At 48.9% G+C, this 23,353-nt stretch overlaps 1 protein-coding gene across 2 annotated transcripts in view; it reads right to left on the reverse strand.

The window, feature by feature from the left end:
* OTOF (otoferlin) overlaps positions 1 to 21,780 on the reverse strand; it is a gene marked incomplete at its 5' end in the record, with an annotated part of 90,506 nt that extends 68,726 nt beyond the window's left edge. For both annotated transcript variants that reach the window (XM_082744966.1, XM_082744965.1), the window contains 2 exons: positions 7,354 to 7,412; positions 21,702 to 21,780. In XM_082744966.1, coding sequence (XP_082601092.1) covers positions 7,354 to 7,412; positions 21,702 to 21,780 — 138 coding nt within the window. The remainder of the gene's footprint in view (positions 1 to 7,353; positions 7,413 to 21,701) is intronic.
* Positions 21,781 to 23,353: the final 1,573 nt, after the last annotated feature.

Raw genomic sequence — 23,353 nt, forward strand, 5'->3', positions numbered from 1 at the left:
TGAGGACCCCTTCTCCCCATCTTGGGGCTACTCTCTGACTCTGGCTATGTGCTTTTGCCTATTACTCCCTGGCTTCTGGCCCCTTCCCAATCTCTCCCTATGGACCCAAAGGTTCCCCCATGCCCGAGTTCCTGTATGGAACTTCAAGCACCATTGAGCCCATCTTCCCCTCTGGGGTAGCCTAGCCTGGCACACGGGAGGTGCTCAGAATGTGGCCCCGTGCTTTGCTTGGGGCTGGTAGAGACCGAGTATCCACTTGCTCCATGTTGGGTAGCCCTGGGGAGAGGAAGGACACGGTGATTAACTTTGAATGTCATGTATACCTGTGGCTCAGGTGTCCCAGGGTGCAGTTCATGGAAAGGGGTGGCAGTGCCCTTTGAAGGGGCATCAGGTTGCTCACCAGCTGAGGCCTGGACAGACAAGTCCCTGGGGAGACTTGACAGGAAACAGGGAATCAGATGTTCTCCCTGGAAGATTGGGGGCAGAGACCCAGGGAGGCAGGACTGTGAGGGACTGAGTCAGGCTGCCTGTGTCTCCATTCAACCAACCCCTCCTCTCAGGGCCCTGACTGATGACACGGGGAGAGGAATGAAACCTAGGTTGCATAGCGGGGCAAGTCCAAGGCCAAGATGCTGGCATAGTAAGTAGTCATGGTCCACTGTCATATCACCTCTCATTGTGTTCATCATTTGACAAAGAGACCTCATACCTATCATCAGTCCCATTTGACAGATGAGTCACAGAGGCTTAGAAACAAACTGAAAGTCACGCAGCCACAGCCAGGAGGGGAGACATCTAGAACAGAACTGTCCTTGGGGAGGGCACAGCCTGCTGGCTGTGATGGTCGACAGTTACTCTTGAGCACAGGAGAGAAGGTCAAAGCCTTGCTTCTCTGTGCTTGCAGCTCTGGGCCTACAGACATAGCCACACTGTGTGGGATGGGCCCAATGTGAGGAGGAGGCAGAGGTTCTGGGTGGTTCCTAAGCCTGGTGGCCACCCAGGCTACCAGGCTGCTCAAGCTAAATACCAGGTTCAGAGCAGACGGTCTGCCCTGAGGCCCTTTCCCAGCCCAGCTGAGCCAAAGAGAAGAAGCAAAGCCCAAGAAAGAAGGGGTAAGCTATTCTGGGGGTCACAGCAGAGCTCCTGTTTCATGCCAGAATGGTAACTTAGGAAACCGCTGGTTCTCACCCCAAAGTCAACCGTGGAGAAACTCTAGAAGCAAGAGGGAAATACGGATTCTAGGAGGTAACAAACAAATAGACAAACAGCTTTGAGAAATGAGAGACCAAAGCCTCTTTGAGATGATCTGTGTCGGGGGAGGATGGAGGCTGCCCAGGGGAGGCTGGGGATGGGCTTGGCAGTGGGACAACAGGTGGGAGGAAATCTTCGTGAGTTCTGCTTTTACTGAACCCTGGCCTTGCCTTGGGTTGATCCTTGCCTTCTCCTTTACTGATAAAATGGCAGCAAGAGCCCTACTGGGATGAGGATTGAAAAAAATAGGTGTTCATGGACTTCTCAGTGCAACCTCAAAACTAGTTAGTTAAAAATCTATCCGGCTTTCTGTCTACCGTGTTTCTCCTTAAAGGCTTAGAGATGAGACCTTGCCTGTTTCTATGGTGACTGGGCCCCCCTCGGTGCTCACGCCTGCCCTTCAACCCTTAGGACCTGACCCAGCTCACCTCTGATGCTTCCCCAGTACCCGAAAGCAGACAGCATAGCTGATACCAGGGGTACTTGAACTGGCCAAAGGAAACACACACTTGGAAAGACATTTCTTATAAAGGCAAGACAAGAACAGTATATACCAACAGGGGCAGAATTATTAGACCAAATGGACCATAAAGGCATTTATTAGTGATATAAAACAAGAACAAGGAATGTTAAGAAAAAAAGAACAAACTAGTAAATTGGAAGATCATTTTGAAGAACTCCCTCAGAAAACAGCAGGAAAGGACGAACAGACAAAAAAATTTAAAAACAAAGAAATAACAGCTAGAGGTAGAAGTAGCAGCATCTGATAGCATGGGGTGCAGAGACGAGAACAATAGGAAAACAATGGAAGGAATATTTGAAAAAAATAATATAGAGAGAATTTTCTATAATAAATGAAAGATAAAAAGCCTTGGCTTTGAAAAGCGCTCACGAAATAGAGCAAAACAGGAGAGATAAGACACCCCACAGTTAGACACATTATCATAAAATTTGAGAATATCAAAGATAAAGGAATTATACTTTTCTTCCCCAGGGAGGAAGAAATGATCCCACGCAAAGGTACAAGACCTGGACGGCCATCAGACTTCTCAACAGCAACAAGCACTGATATTTTGAAGTAAAGGGAAGAACTCTGAGCCTTGAATTTTATATCTCGTGAAAGTCTCATTCAAATTTGAAGAAATACGAAACTGTTCTCAGATTTATAAGGCTTTAGAAGGTTGGCTACACAAAGACCCAAACTGAAACTACTGTGATAACTGAAAATACTGAAAATCCAAACTGAAAATACTCAAATAAGAAGAAAAAAAAGCCAAGAGATGCTTCAAGAGATAGGAGAAGTAAAGGTGATCAGATATCTTGGTGAAGACAGTCGTTGTCCTCAAAAAGAAAAAGAAGGCTAGAACAAATAAAAGAAAAGGAGAACACATGTTCGGAAGAACGTGGAATGAAAATTGTATAACCTAGACAGTATGGGCTGAGGTAGGGAAATCAAAGAGGACTAGGAGAGTATTACAATTCTTGTCATGATAGGGGAACTATAATTACTGGTTTGTTTCCCAGCTATCAACAGGGATCCCTAAATGTGACCAAGGAAGGGTGACTACCCTGAAAACACAAATAGAATGTATAACTTTTCACCGAACAAAAGAAAACCTGATCTATCCCATGGGAAGCTGGAAAGGAGAAAAGAAAACAAACAAACAAACAAACAAACAAACAGGACAGTCAGTGGAAAATATAAAATAAGGTGGTGATAGAAATAAAAATCAAAATACCAATTATAATAGGTGTAAATGGATAAAATAATCAAAGCACAGAGACTCTCCGGCTGGGAGAGAAAATTTAACCTAAGAATATATGCCCTAGGGATGCTTGGGCAGGGGGCGCTCAGTGGGTTATGCGTCTGTCTTTGGCACACATCATGATCCCAGGGTTCTGGGATCAAGTCCCGCATTGGGCTCCTTGCTCAAAGGAGGGACTGCTTCTCCCTCTACCTGCCTCTCCCCCTGCTTGTGCTCTCTCTCTCTCTGACAAATAAATAAATAAAATCTTTTAAAAAAATGCATTCCCTAAAAAGACACACTTGAATTTAAGAGCACAGAAATACTGAAAATGGAAGCAAGAACAAAGATATACTAAGAAAATAAAAGAATGGAAAGAGATACACTAGGTAAATGAACCCAAATTAGCTGACATTGTAATCTTAACATCCAGCAAAATAGAAACTAGTGCAAAAAACGTCATAAAAGACAAAGAGGGATATTAAGTACCAGGAAAAGGAAAAATAGACAAGAAGATACAGCCATCATGAAGCTATAGAACTTACTAAAAATATAGTTTCCAAACACATCAAGCAACAGCTGACAGCCACAGGGAGAAACATGCGAATCAACATTTGTAGAAGTAGATTTTATTGCCATCATTTTTGAAACTGATAGCTCAAGCAGAGAGAAATAAGCAGAAAAGGTGAAGAACTGAATAGTATAACTAAAAAGCTGGGAGTTACATTGCACTCCATAGAGAACCCTCCACTGAGCACATTCCTTGGGTAGAGGGGGCATTTATGACCATGAATGGAGGCCATACTCAAGGTCTCCTTGAATTCTGAAGGATCGGTATCATACAGATTGGGCACTTTGATCATAATGCAAGAAAACCAGAAATGAAAAGAAGAATAAAGAGCTAACATGTCATACACATTTGGAAACTTAATAACATTCTTATATAACTTGGTTTTTAAAAGAAAATCATAAAGGAATGTATAAAACGTTGAAAGGAATATAAAAAACGATAATGAAAATACTACATATAAATTTTATAGGATGCAGCTAATACACAGCAAAGTTTATATCTTTAAATACATTTATCAAGAAATAAGGAGTTAAAAATAACAGGCTTAGCCTTCAATTCTGGGGGTTAGGAAAAGAGCCACAGAGCAAAATAAAATAAACAGGGAGAAGGGAAATAATTAAGAAAAAGGCAGAAATCAATGAAATGGCAACAACAGAAGAGATGAATGAAGCCAAAAGCTGGTTCTTTACAGAGATTAATAAGATATACAGATCTTTAGCAAGACCAAGAAAAACAGAGCAAAGCTAAAAATAAACACAGTATGGAATAAAAAGGAGTAAATAACTACAGGCACACACACACACACACACACACACACAAAACCATTTTAAAAACGATTTTAAAACTTTACAATCAAATGGATGCTAATAAATTTGAAAACCTAGATGAAATATAAAAATATAAAAATCCAAAACTGGTGCAAGAAGACACAGGGAAATTGAAAAGGGGGTTGAAGAGGCCCCTCCCCCAAACCATCCAGACTTAGATGCCTCCACATGTGGTTCTTCCAAAAGGTCAAGGAAGAGGAAGTCTCTATTTTATGCATGTTGCTCCAGAAAATTTTATGCATTATCAAATGATGAAAATTTTACAAATGTAGCTTCAAAAATGCTGCATAGAAATATTTGGCAGTTGAATATAATAGTGTATTAAAGTATTTACATTATGGAATACACTAAGGGAGCAAAGTTATAATTGTCTCAATAGATGCAGAAGAAACTTGAACCTTTTCAGGTAAAAACTCTTAGCAGACAAGTTAGGCAAGGTTAAATAGTAAGATCCTATAACAGCAAGTATATATGATGACAAAATTTTAGACGCACTCATTCCTTTTAATACTAGAGGCACAGAAAGGATGCCTCCTAATCACCATTACTGTCCAACACAGAACTAGGGATCATGATCAATGTTCTGTGGAAAGATAAAGAAGTAAGGGGATAGTACTGATAGGCTAGGTCTGATAGGAAAGAGATCAAATCTCTTTTTGTAGATGAGATGATCACCTACATTAGAAACAGAACAAACTATGAAAACAAGTAAGAGACTTCAACAAGTTTGTCAGGTAACAGGGGGACTTCTTTTTTTTTTTTAAGATTTTATTTATTTATTTGACAGAAGTCACAAGTAGGCAGAGAAGCAGGCAGAGAGAGAGAGAGAGTGAGAGAGAGAGGAGGAAGCAGGTTCTCTGCCGAGCAGAGAGCCTGACATGGGGCTCTATCCGAGGACCCTGGGATCATGACCTGAGCCGAAGGCAGAGGCTTAACCCACTGAGCCACCCAGATGCCCCAATAGGGGGACTTCTAAAGGAAAAGAAAGCATTTCTCTAGGTCAACAATAATCAACTAAAAATACGTAGTAAAAGCAAGACACCATTCATGATAACAATAAAACCAGAAAGCATCCAGAAAATAATCAATACTGGGGCATCTTGGTGGCTCAGTTGGTTAAGCATCCAACTCTTGGTTTTGGCGCAGGTCCTGATCTCATGGGTTGTGAGGTGGAGCCCCACATCAGGCTCCCTGCTCAGTGGGAGTCTGCTTGGATATTCTCTCTCTCTGCCCCTACCCACCCCATAAAATAAATAAATAAATAAATAAATAAATCTTTTTTGAAAAAAGAGAAGAAAATTATCAAGATCATACGACTTCTTTGCAGTAAACATAAGAATGTTAGTAAATGATGATGGATAAATTGAATAGATGATTTATTATTATAAAAAATTGACATCTTCCTCAATTAATTTTTTAAATCCAATGGAACTTGATCAAAATTCCAGTTGGTTTTTGGAAGGACCTGATGAACTTATTTAAAAATTATCTGGAAGAATAAATGTCCACAAATAATTCACTCTCAAAAAAAGAAGAGGAAACAGAGGGGATTTGCCTCATCAGGTACTAAGACATACAAAAATGCCATATTAATGAGTACAGTGTGGTAAAGTTCAAGAACAGGCAAACAGATTAAAGGGATGGGATAGAAAGCTAAGACATAGACCCTAAATGGTGAGAAGGTGATTGATTGCATAGCAAATTGATGTTAGGAAAAGTGGTTTCTCATATGGAGAAAAATAAAACTGTACCCCTCTCTAAAACCACATACAAGGTAAAAGAAAAAACATGCAGTTATGAAATCAGAAAATGTAGGGAAATGTACCTGTAGCCTAGAAGAGTGTAAAGAGGTCTTCAGCAAAACTTGAAAAAATACCAGGATTAAGGACTCCTAGTCAGTGAGGGGACAAAGTTCATAAATAGATGACAGATGGAGAGAAATTTCAGTCTCTAAATCCAAGCAAGGGGTCAATATCTCAGACATATAAAAAGTTACTGCAAATCAATAAGAAAAAGTCAGCCACACCCACAGGAAAAAAAGGGCAAAGAATATGAACAGGCAATTTACAAAAAAGGAAACTTATTAAAAGTTATTAAAACTTATTAAAAGGACAATGAGACACCACTGGTAGACGTCAGAAAGCTGAATACCAGTAGGTGTAGATAAGGATTGGGAACCAGGGATCCGTATGCATTGTTGGTGGGAGTGTGAACCGGGGCAGTGCTGAGGAAGCTTAAGTGGATGCAAATCCCGTGAGCCAGCAATTTCAGGTTCTGGGGAACATTCCAGAGAAATGTTCATAGAAGTCCAAAGGGGACATGTGTAAGAATATTCAGTGCCTTTCTGGTGGCTGGGGGTGGTGAGAGACAAGCTGGAGTTTCTTCTCTGGAGGAGTAAGTAGGTAAAGGATATGCAGGATGACCAACTCTTTCGAGTAAGATGAGGATTTTTCCTATTTTATCCCTTTTGGTCTGTGTCCCAAGAACCCCCTCAGTCCCAGACAAACCAGGATGACTGAACACCTTCATACACGTTGGCTGTGCCCATAGACCATAACCAGGGGCAAATGATTTACTCAGCCCTCTGAACCTGAGGTTCAAGGAAAATAGCTTTTCGGGGAGACAGAGTGGGATAGGTAGCCTGATTGCTCTTAGATTGACAAGGGTGATGTCTCTATGAGACGGGCTTTCTGGAAGCCCAGGTGGGCTTAGCCTGAGCCCTCCATGTGCCCAGGGAACTGGGGAGGGAAGCCCCTCTTGTTGGAGTGAGGCCGGGCCCTCAGCCAGGGCTCACTTTCAGGCCTCTGACACCTGGAGGCCCTTTCTCTGGAGAACAAAAGTGCCCCCAGAGGGCACCAAGCCATGGGCTGGGACCACACTGCCCTTCTGTGGGTCATTCACTCTGCCCTGGGCTCTCCTGGCCAGGACTTGGTGGGGGGATCCCCCAAGGGTGTCCTACCTCATCGAAGTCAGCCACATCCTCGCAGTTCTCCAGCACCCGAGAGTAGAAGGCTTGCCCTGGGTGGGGACAGAGGACAAGAAGCTGGGGTCAGACCTCTCTGCCTGGCAGTCACCAGGACAGCGCTCGGATTCACATAGCACTTGTCTATGTGACAAGGGGCCCCGTGTCGTGTGTTGTGCTCTCCGGGCTGAGCCAAGGGCCCACACCGTCTTCTCCGCCTGCCTCAGGAGCCCTGTGGTGTAGGCAGGTCAAAGGCCACTAGCTCCACCTTACACATAGGGACACTAAAGGGACAGTCTGGTCAGAGGCAGACATGAGAGGAGAACCCAGGACTCTTTTCTCTACCTTGTTGTTCACTCGGTGGCTTTCTTGGCCCCCTTTTGCTGTCTCCTCAGCTCCACTGGCTTCCCCTGGCCTGCAGCTGCCCTGAGCAGAAGCCTGGTCCCCAGGGCGGTGGGCGCCCTGCCAGCTGGCCGCCCCCCTCTGTGACTCTGTCTGCAGCCAGGCCCAGGAGCTCGTGCCCAAGCCAGGCCCCGCCACAACCAGGACCCTCTTCCCCTGGAAGCCACGGGCCTTCCCCACCATCCCTTGCCCCAGAACTCTCTCATTCATTTTGCTGTCGGCCTTGGAGAGGAAAGCCTCAGGTGCTTTCTCCCACATGTCCCCCCTCCTCTCCCCACTAGCACGGGTACTACCGAGTGTGATATGGACACACATTTTCCCACCGGCCATACACCACGTCCATACACCACCTGCCAGGGCAGAAACCAAGCTACCCGCTCTTCAAGCCCATCCAATGAGGACCGGCCCCTCTGCTGGAAGAACCATAACCAGGAGGGACGGAGGACAGGGTTGGGGGCCATGGGGCGGGCAGTGACGACGATGCATGGGTCGCCTCAGTCTACTTTGAGAAACATTTGCTGGAGCCTACAATGGACCAGGCTACCTCCTGGAGCCTCAGGATAAAAGGGTGGGCACAAGGCCCAGGACCTCTGCCCGCAGGGAGCTGATGGCCGAGTAGGAGCTAGAACGGGTTGCCCGTTCAATACTATACAATCCATACCCCGAGAGACCATGTTGTGTGAGACAGAGAAGTGATGCAGAGAAAGAAGGATAAACATTGCTTTTGGGGGGATTTGTTTTTTGTTTTTTTTTTGGTGTTTGTGAGGTGGAAGCATGTGTGGAGGACTTGTCATCTCTGCAAGGAGAAACCCAGAGATAGGGAGCATTAAAAAGAAATATTATTTAGGATTAATTTATTTTTGTCTCTCGATGGTAGACCAAAGGGAGGGGGATTAAAAAAAAGGGTAGTTTGTTTAATAGAATCCTGTATACGACTGCCCCACCCCCAAATCCCAAACCAAATTCTTCTATCTGTGAAGAGACAAGGATCTCCAAGCCACTAGAAATGATTACCTCTGGCTAGGGGGAGCAGGAAGAGTCTGGAAGCAGCATACCTTGGCCTTTGACTGTATACGCTTAAATTTGGCATTTTTTTCCATGACCGTGCTTTGCTTTTGTCATGGAAAGAAAAATGCTTTGAAATCCCCACCGTCATAAACCAGTGGTCCGTGTCATTAAAGGACTATCTCAAGGATGAATTCAGCCCCATTCCGAGGCTGAGTTGTGCTTGTCACTGATGGGCAAGTTGGGGACCCAGGCGAGGACTTGGCAGCAGAGTGGGCATGGGAGGGGCTCACACACTGACCCGGCATGGCCAGTGCCAGGCCAGGGAGGGCTTGCAGCAAGCGCCCTCTGACCCTGCACTGCAATGGGGCTCGGTCCCTGGGAGCCACTTCTGTCCCCTGGCCTTGGTTCCCTCACTCACATAAGAGAAGGGGTTGATCCAGATATCTCCAGGGCCTGCCTGGGCTTCTGAACTTGAGAGCAAGTATGTAGCAGTCAGAGACAGGTGGAGGTCTGCGGAAGGGTGTGTGTGTGTGTGTGTGTGTGTGTGTGTGTGTAGGAATAGTATGTTGGGGGAGGGGCTGTGTCTCAGATAATCAGGAAGAATCTATAAAACAGAACTAGATACACAGAAAATAGATGTGTGAACCAGACAGATGGGAAACAAAGACTCTCGAGCACTAGCCAGGAACAAAACAAAACTGAAAAACCGGGAAGAAAAATCTCACCCACTCACCCTAGGGCAGCCAGGAGAGGACAGGAAAGCATGAGCGTTGGTGCCTGAGCTGTTTGCAATTTTCCCCACCGGGAACACACAATATATTCGGGGACTCAGGAGTGCTTATGTGTGCACTGGGGCTTCCCTGAGGACCTGGCGCTCTGAATCACCAAAGGTCTCTTCATGCTCGAAGATGGTAATAAACCTGGATATTTCTGTGTTCAAGGCTTTCCCGGAGTGAACACCCAGCAGCCCAGCCAAGGCGGAGGCAGGGAGGGACCGTCTAACCGGGTGCAGGAAGCCACTGAGGCGCAAACCCGTCCCCGGGTGCGAATTTCCTACAGCCTTGATAGAGAGGACATAAAATGCAGTGAAATGAGCGACTGCCGAATTTCTGCATCGGGGCTCTGTTCCGAAGTGCAATAAAACCTCACCGCCTCGGGCTCTGGGGATTTAGATGTGGTGAATATTGTCAAACGGGATGAGCTAAATTTTACCTCTAGATATTAAAAAAAAAAAAGATTTGCTAAGCTGAATCCAATCAATTGTACAGAAACAGAATGTCCTCAAACGTTTTTAAAAAGCCGCATTTTAGGAGAAAATTCTGCAAACAGTGGCAGGGATCATTCTGGTGGTCCTTCGTATGCCTTAGGACAGAGGCAGGGGACCTCTGTCATCCCTGGCAAGTTATCAATGAGGATTTCTCATTCTCTCCTCTCAAGTTCATTTCCACTTACCATCTTCTCCACTCAACATGGGTCATGTTGACATTTCTGCTCCCTCTTAAATGGCTTTCAGACAAAACCATTTGAAACCCCCATATCCAATCACCTTCCTTGCCACGGAGAAGATTGAGAATGAGGCTTGAGGGAAAGAAAATAGCCTGCTCCTTGCAGCAGGGAGGCTTTGTGGATGGGGAAAATTGAATGGCACCCCCTTCCTTCAGAGGCAGCTGCTCGTAAGATAGCCGAGCTGTTGGGTTTGGAGTAAACTCCTCCTTCTGTCAATAAATGAAGTTTAGAGAGCAGACTCTGAGCTCATAACTGTAAGAAGTTCTGTGACATTGGATACACCCAGATGGAGGGACTTAGGTTCCAAAGCTTCACAGAACTATCTATCTGGTATGCTGTTTGCCATTTAAAATATCCCTCCTGTTGCTACCCTCCTAGATGAAGGGGAGCCCAAATCTTGTCTCATTTGCAGGATGGAGTGCTAGTCTTTCACGTGATACGACTTTAGGGTATCAAGTGCCCTGTCGGAACCAAACAGCCCCATCTTCCTGACCGTTGACCATGTTAGAGCCAGACCTTGGGAAGAGGCAGGTGTGGGGGACTGGGCTGTTAGTGGTGTGCCTTCATCCATTCCCACATGCAAGGGGGTCTTCTGCTCCTGCTGTGTCAGCGTGGAGGGGACAGGGGTTCTACAAGAGATTTTGTCATGGGACGCTGACTGAAGATGCTTATTACAATCCAGAAAGGGGTTAGGTCAGACATGTAAAAGACTACTGTACAAGGCAAAATTTGATCATTCGCAGGCAACAGTGTGAATAAAATGAGTACACAGGAGAAGGAGAAATGACCTCAGTTTAGCAGATCAAGGAAGACGTGGCAGAGGCAGGGGCATGGACCCTGGGGAGATGGGAGTGACAGGGACATCCAGGCAGAGAGGACCATGTGAGCAAGTGTTTGTGAGTGTGAGCGGAGAATGGAGACATGAAGGAGCAGGACACAGGACAGGCGAGTTCTGATGGTAAAGGGGAAAGTGAAGAGTCTCCCTTTAGGGAGCAGCCCACTGAAGGCAGATCCGAGAAGGGGGTCCTGGGTTCCTGAGAGGACACAGGGTGGGCTGCTGGGCCATCTATAGGAGAAAGGGGATGTCCTGAGGACAAGCTTCAGGGACCTCAGGTCCTGGACCCGCATCGGGAGTTGGCTCTCCCACCCCTCAGGGTCTCAGAGCCATCATCTCTAACCCGGAGCAATTACCCTGGACCAGGCTACATCCTGGAACTGGAAACTGAAACAGAGTCAAGTGTCAAGTCCCTTGCAAGCACGGGGGACCACAGGAGCGTGTGGTAAGGCGTTTGGACCAGACTGTCAGAGTTCAAACCCCAGCTCTATCACTTGCTACCCATGTGCCCTTGAAGAAGTTAACCTCTCTTTGTTAGTTTCCTCACCCATAAAACGGAGCAAATCGTAGTTGCTTGTACACCTGGCACATAATTCATCACCCAATTAAAAAAGGGCTATTATTCCATTAAAGGGTCCTATTCTTGCTTTTGACATTTAAGTTACGTCTCAAATATAAAAATGGTCTTCTCTACTGTGAATCACATTGTGTTAGCTTATTTTTAGTAGTATATAATCAGAAACGATTTTCTTCCTCATCTACATATTTTTCAAGTTTTAGGTATTTTAGGTGTGATTCGCTCTTTTTTTTAACAAGGTAAAATTTACATTCACAGACCTTAAGTGCACAACTCAGTGGGTTTTGATAACTGAGCATACCTGTGTAATCACCCTATAATGGGGATTTAGGACATCTCCATTTTCTTAAGATGGTGCCTCACCCCTCACTCTTTAGTCAGTCTCTACCCCTTATCAGTAACCACTGCTCTGATTTCTATCACCAAAGGTTAGTTTTGCCTGTTTTAAACTTTATATAAATGATGTTGTACGGAATGTACTTCTTTGTGTCTGGCTTCTTTTGGTCCATGTAATATTTTCGTAATTCGCCGATGTTGTTGCATAGTTCAGTAATCCATTTGATTTTTATCATTGAGTAATATTCTGTGTATAAATATTTTTTGTTTCAGGATTAAGTATGATGTTAGCCCAATGTCTTTTGTAGTAGTTCTTTATGAGATTAAGGAAGATTCCCCCCTACCCGTTTTGCTGAGTGTTCTCACCACAAATAGGTGTTGGATTTTGTCAAAAGCCTTTCTGTATCTGTTGGTGGTTTTTCTCTTGTAGTGTATTAATATAGTGAAATATTTCTAAATATTTCTAAATAAATATTTCTGAATAAATGTTTCACCCGTGAAGCTGTGGAGACCTAAAGTTTTCTTGATGGGAAAGCAGTTTGCCATCATTATCATCATCATTTTTATTTTGAATTTCGCGTCTTCGATAGATCCTGGACTCTTCAGATCTCCCATTTCTTTTAGTATCAGTTTGGTAAAGTGTTTTTCAAGGGATTTGTCTGCTTCATCTGAGTTGTAGAAACTTAGTGAGATACGGTTATTCATGGTATTTTCTTATTTTCTTTTTAATGAAATGATACCCCTCTGTCCATTCCTGATATTGGTCATTTGCATTTTCTCACATTTTTTTCCTTGGCCATTCTTGCTACAGTTTATCTATATTTTAATTTTTTTTTGAAAGAGTTAACTTTCAGCTTTGTTGGCTTTCTTATTTCTTTTTTTATTCTCTTGGTTTTAGTATTTTTTGGTTGTATTTATTTCTATTTATTGAAATATAATTCGCAAACCATATAATTTACCCACTTGAAGTGTACCATTCAGTGATGTCGGTACACTTACAAGGTTGTGCAACCTTTACCACTATCTAATTCCAGAATATTGTATCACCCCAAAAGAAAGCCCACACTCATTAGCGGTCATTCCCCATTGTCCTAGTCCCTGGCAACAAATCGTCTACTTTCTATCTCCATGGGTTTGTTTGTTCGAGGCAATTTGTATAAATGGATTCATATGATACATGGTCTTTTGTGTCTGGCTTATTCAATTAGCATGTTTTTAAGACTTAGGTTTAATTCGATCTTCTTTTAGTACCTCCTTAAGGTGGAAACCTAGATGGTTGTTTTTAGACTTTTTTCTTTCCTGCCATAGGTATATACCACTGTAAATGTTGACATGTCGTATTTTCATTATCATTCATCTGGAAACGATCTATAATTTCTCTTTTGTTTACTTTGCTGACCACAGATTATTTAGAAGGATACTGTTAAATTTCCAATTACTTGGAGCTTTTTAAGATCTCTCTTATTGTTACTAATTTCTAAGTGAATCCCAGTGGGGTCAGAGAACATACTTTGGAGGATGTCAGTCATCTGAAATATACTGAGACACGTTTAACCTCCCATTATACAATCTATCTTGATGACTAGTCCATATGCATTTGAGAAGAATGGGTATCTTTCAGTTTGGAGTGAAATGTCCTTGAAATGGCAATTAGGTCAAGGCAATTGATGGTGGTGTCATGTGTTCTATATCCCTAACAATTTTCTCATCTGGTTGTTTGTAATTATCTCCCGTAAGAACACTTTCCACCAGTGATGTTCCTTCAATACTGTGCTCTCTGAAAATGACCAGGGACTCACAGAGCCAGACTTGGGTTATGCAGAGTCCATGGGCCTCCCAAAGGGAAGGTTGCCCCTTCTCTTTTCCCCATTTCTCAGCCAGATGGAGGATCCGTCTACTTCAAACCCTTTACTGTCCGCAGATCTCATTCAAATATAATTTCCACCTTCACTCATTTATCTCTCCGCCCCCCTGTCCTCCCAACACACCAGCATGCACAGTAGAAACTCAGCTTATGCCAGGGATTCATCCTCAAGGCAGGGGACAGAGCAAGGATTATAAACCCCATCTCTCTGGCTCAGCTTAAACCTATACTTCCTTCTAAGGGCTCACTCCAACTCTGACTTTGCTATGTAACTAACTGTTGGCCCCAGTTCCTATTTTTCAGACCCAGGCACAGGCAGAGAGAGCGTGGTGTTTCCCCCTCGAGCCCAGGACAGTGCCCGCTACACACTCATCAACTGCCAGGTCTCAGGTGGCCCCACTACTGTGACAGATTAGAGGAACCTGTGGTCCTAGTGATCCACAAGCTGTACAGAGTCTCTGCTCTAAGCCAGGCACTGGGCATATAATAAGGTATGGTGGGAAAGTGATTTTTTACATTCTTAACGGGGTAAAATATTGTTAAAAATATAGTCCTGATTTTATCTTAAACCTTAGCTAGGGGCAGGGGGGTGGGTGGGCGGAAGCCAGGGAGTGGAAACTGACTTTCAACTAAGCCACTGAGCCCTTTGACTTTGGAAAAAAATAAATAAATAAGTAGGAACAAAGACTGTTGAGCCACTGTCTCAAGGGTGGATCAGTCCAGGCAGGAAGAAGACAAGGGCTTTAGGTAGAACTGATCACATGGTATTCTCTGTCTCCGGAGACCCTTCTGGAACTGGCAGTGCGAGGAGCAGTCACTGCCTCGTGCTGCCCGGATGGGGGCTGCAGAGTGGTCCCTCCCCTCACTGCCTCTGTTCCCCTGCACCTGTGGGCCCTGCTCCTTCAGGCATCATCTCTACCCGGGGCTGCTCTGTGCCAGGCACTGTGGGGGTCCTGCTGCCCGCCCTGGAGGAGCCTACTTTGTGGCTCCAGGTGTTTCCACACCATCATCTCATGGCTGGCAGAATTTGGGGCGTCAGCAGGAATCCCAAGGAGGATCAAGCAAGGCTCTGACCACACCCCTCCCACCCCCCGCAAATCCCCCAGTCCATGGAGTCCCTGAGAGTCGCAGTCTGTTCCACTCCGGTCTCTCTAGAAGTCTGCAGCAGGTGCTTGAGATGCACAGCCAAATCCTTATACTGACAGAGCACTCTACAGCATGTAGAGCCATTCACATATATCGCCTTTTCCATTGGACCCCAAAGCAGCCCTCTAAGGACTCAGGCATATTTCACCTTCTCCTAGACCTTCACGTGTCCCCTGGACTTCCAAACCACGGGGCTCCAGCCACCTCCCTGGTCACTCACTGTACCAAGCCAGATCTCTGGCATCCTGGGGGACATTTTCACTAGAATGACCGACAGATAAGTCTGTCCTTTCTGTGTCCCAACCCCCAAACATGCTCTTCCTCACATGGCATGCTCCCCTCCTCCACCAGCGGCCTCACCACCCATCCAGGTGACACTCTGGTCCTGCCCTTTTGCTCACTATCAACTCCAGACTCACTACCCCCTTTCTGAACCGATGTCCTCTCTTTTGTCCAAACCCACCTCTTCCCCGTTAAGACACAGTCCTCGGCCTGTACAGTTGCCCCAGCTTCCTCTCTGGGCTCCCGGTCTGGAATCCTGACATCCAGGGTGTCCTTTCCAAAACCAGATGTCCCCTGCCCATTCTCCTACTAAAAGCATCAGACTCCTAGTCACTTAAAAAAGCAGAAGTTCAAACCCTCTGTGTTTGGGCCCGCCTCCCCTCCAGGGCACGCCCACCCCATCCCCTGCAAGCACTCCCTGCTCTCTAAACCCTTGATTCAGCTCCATGCTGTTCCATCTGTACTGATGTTAGCCCTTCTGCCTGGAATGAGGCCCTTTGTAGGTTTTGTCCCAGCTAAGAAGTCAGCTTAAATATCAGCCCATCCCCCATGCCCCTGCAGTAAAATCTCTTCCCTGGTCCCGAGTACCGCCCAGCTTCATCTGTTGGCTTCCGGGTGGCTGACTTTGGCCAACACCACTGCTGCTGGTTTGCTCCCACCTCCCTTCCCAAGGGCTCTTCTGCCATCTTTAACGAGCGAGTCCTGATGCCCCCTCTCAGGGCAGCTTCCAGACCTCCTGGCCGGCATGGGCTTCCCTTGCCTCATGCTGCCTTGCACCTGCACCTCCCTTTCCAGACTATTCTTCGTGCTGCTCGTGGTGACTGGGGCAATGACTGGCTTCCCCTTGAGGGCAAGGACCATGTCTTTTTAATTTATTGCTGTCACACCAATGCCTAAAATAACACTTGGCTGGCCCTCACTGAATATTATGATCTGGATGAATGAAACGAGTGAATGAATGATAAAATCCTTGGTTCACAAAACCCATGAAAGTGTAGCTTTTAATGACCAGGAAAAAAATTATGACATCGATGAGACAAGCAGAAATTTGATCACTTACTGAATATTTGGTAGTATGAAGGGGTTATTTTTTTAGGAGTGATGTAATATGTGGGTTTTTAAAAAAAATTGAATCGTTGTCTTTTATAGCTTTGTACTGTACTGTACTGAATATTTTCAGATGAGATGGTGTGGTGTTTGGGCTTTGCTTCCAAATAATTCGGGGTATGGGAGGAGGAGGGGAACAAATGGGACAGGACCGGCCAGGAGTTGACGGATGTTAAGACTGCCCTGGGAAAGCTTGGGGGCCAAAGCAACACTCTCCCAACTCGTGTATGTCTTTGAGACTTTCCATCATAGAGAGTTAATAATAAAAAAGGGATTAGTCCCAGCCATGGGTGTAGGTGGGAGGGCTGTAGCTTTTATGTTATGAGTAAAGGTGGGTGAGACAACCAAGGAAGGCATCGCAATTCAGGGAAATTATTTGCAAGCCTATTCTGGAACACATTTCCAGAAGCATTTTTGCTGAGGGCCTTTGTAGCAGGACACAATTTTACAGTTACTTCCATATCATGAAAACACCCTCATCAGATCAGGAGAAGCCTGGGGAATTTCCAGTGCGCTCTGCCTTCTCTCTGAGTCTGCACTGGCTTGCTCTGGGTGGGAGGGGGGACATTTACCACCTGGGAATTTGGACAGAAAAGATCTGTCCCGAGCCTCACTCCCAGGGAGTGAGGGACCAGTGTGTGGTGGGTACAGTGGAGGAGGTGGGAGGCACAGCAGACGCACAGAGCTGGGTTCACAGCCAGTGTGGGTGGCAGAGTCTGCCCTAAGGGTCCCTCCCTTCGTCCCCTTCCATGGGGGCAATGCCCACCCCTTGTGGGGGGTGACACCTAGCCCACAAGCTCTCAGAGAGATGTGGTACAGAACCAGGGATGGCAAGGAAGCCTCGAGATAGAGGTCCTATTTCTCATGAAGAGAGAGAGCTCCTCCTTTTTAATGGGGAGAAGAAACCTAATTTGGAATCCGGGGGGCCCCCACAGCCATGAGTGGGGACACCTTGTCCCCCCTGCCGAGGCTGGGACCCCACCTCCCCCCTGCACTCTCTCACCTGAGCCCATGGATTCTGGCTCATCACCCTCACTGCCCCCCTCATCCTGCCTCAACTTCCCTGAAGCCTCTGCTCCAGCCCAACCTGGGGCTCCCTAGTTAGGGCACTCAACTGGGATTTCCCTCCTCTGGCCTCTGGTCCCGTCTGCCCCTCACCCAGAATGGCCTGGCCTCCCGCAGCAGCCTCCCTCGACCCTCCTTCTGCGTCTCCACCGGCGTAAGAAGGAAGCCGCCATCCCCCCAACAGGCTGCAGTTCACGGCCCAACCCGAAGCACACCTTGGCCCTTCTGAGTCGGACATTCCCCATTATGTCCCACTCTTCTCTGCTCCCCTATCCGATTAGGGGACCCTGGTTCGCCTATGAAACCCCACCCTGTACCACGTGTTTATGCAGCCGTGCTCAGAAAGAGCGTGTCCTACGAAGGGCTTGGGCCACACGTGGCCCCACTTGCTTCTGCTCCCCCACGTTTCCTAGAGAATGGGGTCAGCTTCCCTCTGGGGCCCCAAGTGCCCTAGCTGAGCTGTGGGAGGAGTAAGCACATAGCACTGCAAGGGAGGGGGAAGGCTTCCCAGAGGAGGTGACAGATGAGCTGGGCCTTGAAGGATGGACAGAATTCATGCGTGTTCTCAAGATGGAGGGTGGGGGTTGTTGCAGGCAAAAGAAATCAATGTCTCAAGGTCTGGAGAGATACAGGGCTTCTATCTTTGGGAGAATGACAAGAAATTCAGGGTTATGGGAATGCAGTGGGGTGGGCTGGGAGGAGGAGGAGGAGGGAAAAGTCTTTGATAAAGCAGACCTTTACCGCTGGTTCCATCACCAGTTCAAGTGAATTACTTGGAGATCAGACCCAGCCCCCAGACAACACCCAACTCACACATCCAACCCCCAAACCCACTATCGTGGCAAGAAAGCTCGGGGATGCGGAGTACGGAGAGATCACGGGCCTGGCCCCAGACAGGGGCTACTTCACGGGCAGCCCAGGTTCTCTCCCCAGGTGTAGATGGGCTGAGCACTGGACAGAGGCTGGCCTAGAGGAACTTACAGGCTCTCCCACCCTGTGTTCCCTGGTTTTCATTGATGCTGAGAACCAAGTTAGCAGTTGAAAAAGGACAAACACTAGGAGAGTCCTGCTTTTCTTTGAGAAGTGACCTGCCATCCAGATGGCTCCTTTCCTGACAGCGCACTCCTGATTCTGGCTGCAGGCCTCTCAGTTCAATGAGGGCCACGGTCTCCTCTTGTTCACGGGAAGCTCTGGGGCTCTGGGGTCTGCGTGCATGATGTGGCCTGGGGGCCAGGGCTTCTGGTGTCTCCTGTGTGACCCAGTGGACTGTATCTTCTGCAAGCAGGGGCTGTGTCTTCACCCTCAGGGTCCTAGACTTGTCCACAAACATCCGCTCGTACCGAGAGTGAAGGAATAAGGGCAGGATCAGGTTACGAGTGAAGGCGCAGCCCCCATGGGAACAGGGCTCTGGGGGCAGGGGGCAGTCTGCTCCAGACCCAGGTTCCTGAGGAACATCTTAGCCGGGGGGGTCCCTACAGAGCAGAGGACAGGCCTGAGTTGCTCGCTCCTGGCACAGGTCAGGAAGCCCTCAGATGTGCTCTCGGGGAGAGGAGAGAGTGGGCTGGAGAGAAGATGGCTCGGGAGCCAGCAGCCGCCCCCCAGGAGCACCGGAAAGGGGTGCCTCGCAGACCTAGCAGTCATCTGAATGCCCTTCCGTCAACCTCCTCCAGTGCCCACTCCTTCACTGAAGCACCCCGGAGATGTGCTTGTTACCCACGTGGCCATTTTAAAGATGAGGACTAGAGAGGGGAAGTGAGAGCCAGAACCCAGTAGGACCCAGAGCTTCTGACGCCGTATCTAGAACTTTTTCCACCGCAGCCCCTAAGGGTCTCAGGGGGCACAGCACAGAAGGGCAAGCTATGTTTCAACCAGCTCATCCTGTCTGCCAGGGTCACAGCCAGAGGGCCCAACCCACTAGGGCTCCCCGCACCCAACCTGTCCCTGAGCTTCACTCACGGGACTAGGGGAACCCAGGGCCATCCTCTCCCTCTGGCTATTCATCAGTTTCTGATTCCCCCCCTGCGGCCGTTTGCTTGGACAGCTGAGGCTGTGTATGCCAGGAGGTGCTGTGGAACATTCTGGAATGGGCTGCTTCCTCTGAATTGTTGTTAATGTTGGGTTTTGGGGGGTGTTTCTGGTTGTCAGGTGCTGGCAGCTGCCGAGGAATGGCTGAGACATCTCTGGTTGTTAGAAAGGATGCTTTCTGGAAATCTGTTTGCCATCGGCCCCTTCCTGATGCCCAGCTCCTTCCCCTAGTTCTGTCTGCGGCCACCTGCTGCAGGTGCACCGCTTGGAAGTGGATCTCCCCACTCAGTCCAGAAGGCCCAGTGTGCAAACCAGCAAATTCCTGTGTGGTCGGTTGAGGCTAGAGGCCCAGGGATCAAAGGAGATCCAAGGAGAAAGGGGGGCACATCAGATAGCGTGCTCTGGTTGACCAGGAAGAGAAAAAGGGGCCTGCAGGATCGAGCACCCAGGGAAGGGGGTGAGGTTCTGTGCCCCAGCCGCTGCACTGACGCCACAGGGGTCTCTTTCCCTCTGGGCCCTGGTGTCTCTGCCTGCAAATGCCTGGTTGCCGCCACGCAGGAACACAGCACTCTGGAGCCAAGCAGCCGAGTGCTGTGCTGTTTGTGGAGCCCAGGGACACATTTCACAGATGAAGGGACATACTCGCTTTTCTTAAAGCCAGCAGGTGGCACACAGATCCAGAGTGCTGCAGACAAAGCCATCCTCGGGCTGGTGTGGGAAGCAACAGGCAGCCTGCCCACCCTTTCCTCCCCAACTTGCCTGCAGGGACGTTGCGATCCCCTGCACCCCTGCCCATTCTGTGCACAACCTGGGCCTCCAGCCAGAGCCCATCCGATGGGGGAGGGGGGCGAGGTGGGCACGGGGGCTATGGCCCCTGGTCTCACCTCTCCCTTGCAACCCGGGTGCGGACATGCCCCCAGCCTGGGCCCGATGCTCACTTTGCTCTCTGGTCTGCTGGGCTTCTCTCAGCTCCGCCCCCAGCCCCCATCATCTTCCCCTCTCAGGAAGAAGGGCCGTGTCTAGTGAGGAGTGCCCTGGCCTTTGGTGAAAGGACATCAGAGGTGTCCCGGCCCAGAGGGCTGGGCTATGGCCAGTCAGAAGCCAAGGCGGGTGGGTGGTAAGCACAAGAAACCCGGACTTATTTAGTTCTACTTTAAAAGCCTTGGGGGCTGCCCACTGTCTTTAGGGTAAAGGCAGGCTTGCGTCCTTGGTTCCGCCTCTCTCCTGCCTTCGCTTCTGTGCTTACTCTGGGCTCCAGCTTCATGGATCCTCTATCGACTCCGTTCCACATTCCAGTTCCTCTCTCAGCCTTCAGCCTCCCGTCCCCGGCACCAGCACTGCCCTCACCTCCTTACCTTGCTCCTTCCTGCTAGTCCCTTGGGTTTCAGCTGAGGGGCTACCTCCTCCAGGAAGCCTTCCTTGACCACTCTGCCCCAGCCCAAGTCGGGTGCTGCTTCTGTGGCTTGCATGCTGCCTTTGTCCCTGTCCTCATCATATCAAACACCTGTCCTACTTGTCTGCCCACTGGAGGTGGGCTCCTCAAGGACAGAGCCTGGGTCACCCGCAGCCCCCAGGCTTGACACATAGACCATAGTAACTGGCTGCTGGATGCATGGGAAGGGAGGAGGATAGGAAGAGAATTGACAGAGGAGAGGCCAGTGGGGCTCACAGGATCCTTGCCCACCAATAGATCCACAAGAAGCCAATAGTATCCTCAACCAGAGAGCCCCTGGCTGCCTGGTTTCTAGGGAGCCATGCTATGGCTTTCAGTCTGCAGAGGCCACCACCACCCTGAGCCCAAGGAGATCTTCTGGAGGGAGAGGGAGAGGAGGAATGGGCCCACAGAGGCTCTATGGGGCTGGGCCTCTTCGCTGTGGGTCCCCCCGAGCTTGGAGAGGTGGTCTTTACCTCTACTTCCCCAGGACCCCCTGCAGGCAGAGAACTCTGCACCCTACCAGGCACACTGCACGTTGGTAAGCGCAGGGAGGGACGGACACAGACGCAGACAGGGCGACACGGGGGACGCTGACCATCAGGAAATCACAGTGGCCAGTCAGGCCAGGGGCAGAGGGCTGCCCATGGAAAGCCTCATCACCCCAACCCTGCTAGAACTTTTCCCATCCATCCTCCCTGCTCTGCCGTATCCCCATCAGCCCAGAGCTAGGGTCCCTCTAAGACAGGGAGCCCCCTACCTCGGAAAGTCACTTTGGCGATCCTGTCGCCCCTGCCCCGCAGCTCCGAGACCGTCTTGAGGTGGACAAACAGAGCCATGCTGGCGTGTAGAGCCTGGACACCGCCGGCGGGCAGGAGCGGCTGGGGAAGGAGTGAGTCTGGCGGAGCACACGCCTCCCTCCTCTCCCTCTCTGCTCTGCTGCTCCCGCCTCCTGCGCCCCCTCGGATGCTGCCCACAGAGACCCAGGCAACCGAGCGAGAGAGCTGCTCCCTCCGGCGGTTCACAGTGCCTCACAGCCCTGGCAGTGCCCGCCCCTCCAAGTTGTCAGCCCAGTGCGTATTGGTGTGTGTGTGTGCGTGTGTGTGTGTGTGTGTGTGTGTGTGTGTGTATGTGGTGTGCCCTGCGTACAGCCCTGGGAATGCAGGCTCAGAGTCGGAGTGGGAAATTCATTATTCAGCAGCCTCCTGCTCCTAGATAAAGCCCTGCCTAGCCTCTCCTGGCCCCCTGGGGCTGACGCTCCTGCCTACCTCTCCTCCCTGCTCTGCTGTGCCCTGCTAGGCCAATGCAGCTGCCAGGAGTGGGCAAAGGGGCTCGCACACGAGTGTTAAGTGTGAGTGCAAGGAGCTCTACCATCTGTGTGCACAGGAGGCTGGCCTGTTGCACTGGTGTTTCGAGGGGATTCATGCCCCCAGTCAAGCTGGCCACCGGGACTGCTGGTGTCCGTGAGGCTCAGGGAACCTGGATGGGTCAGGCCTGGCTGGGTCCCACTGCGCCATGTAGAAATCCCAACCCCCCCCCCCACCCGCTGGAAAATCAGCATCCACCAGACACCATTTAAGCTGTGTCTGGTGGCTGCTGTCAGAAAGGGAGCCCTGAGAAAAAGGAGATGTTACTTCTCCCACCTGCTCTTGGGGACCTTATACCCCCCGGAGGTGGGGTCCTGACCTCCTGCTTTGGGATCCCTGGATCTGAGAAGATGGAGCTCAGGAGCCAGGCTCCGCATGATGGGAACTGCCCCAATGTGAAGGCGTCAGAGGCCAGTGTTCTACTAAGGGCGATGCTTAAGGCACTAGCCTCACCCTATCCTGAGTGCAGGGATGGAGAAGTCTGGGCCGGTGAGCATCCCTGGAGCAGAACTGTCAAGATTGGTGTCCAGTTAGCTGCCGGGTTTGGGGGGCGCAGGGAAGGGATATCTGGCAAAATTTCCAGGGACTGAAATAGAACGGCTGTCTCTTCCAGTAACATAACCCAGGAGAGGCTTATAATGAAAGGGAGCCCAGGGACCAGGATTCCAGAACCCAGAACCTCCGCAAGGCCATCTACCCCTTCCTCTGGCTGTTTGCTCTTCAGGGAGTGCTCACACCACACTGCCTTCTGGCCCGGCCTCAGCCCAACTGATGCCCAATCCTGAAAGTGCCTCTGCACCCACACTTTCGCTCAGACTGGGTTGGGGTCCTCCCCACCCCTCTCATCTCACTGCTTCATTCTCACCACAGGGAGACCCTGGTGCCCTGCATCTTTGCAGTCGCAGAGCCTCGCATGGAATCCTGGGTATAACAGGCTACCCATAGAAGGTTGACGGGATAAGGGGAACAGAGCCTAAAAGTTCAAAAAGGGAAGCATCAGATTTTCATGGCATGCTAACAAGAGGTTACTCCCTTTGAATTCTAC

This window comes from Mustela nivalis (genome assembly GCF_964662115.1).
Source record: "Mustela nivalis genome assembly, chromosome: 8".
Taxonomy (NCBI): Eukaryota; Metazoa; Chordata; class Mammalia; order Carnivora; family Mustelidae; genus Mustela; species Mustela nivalis.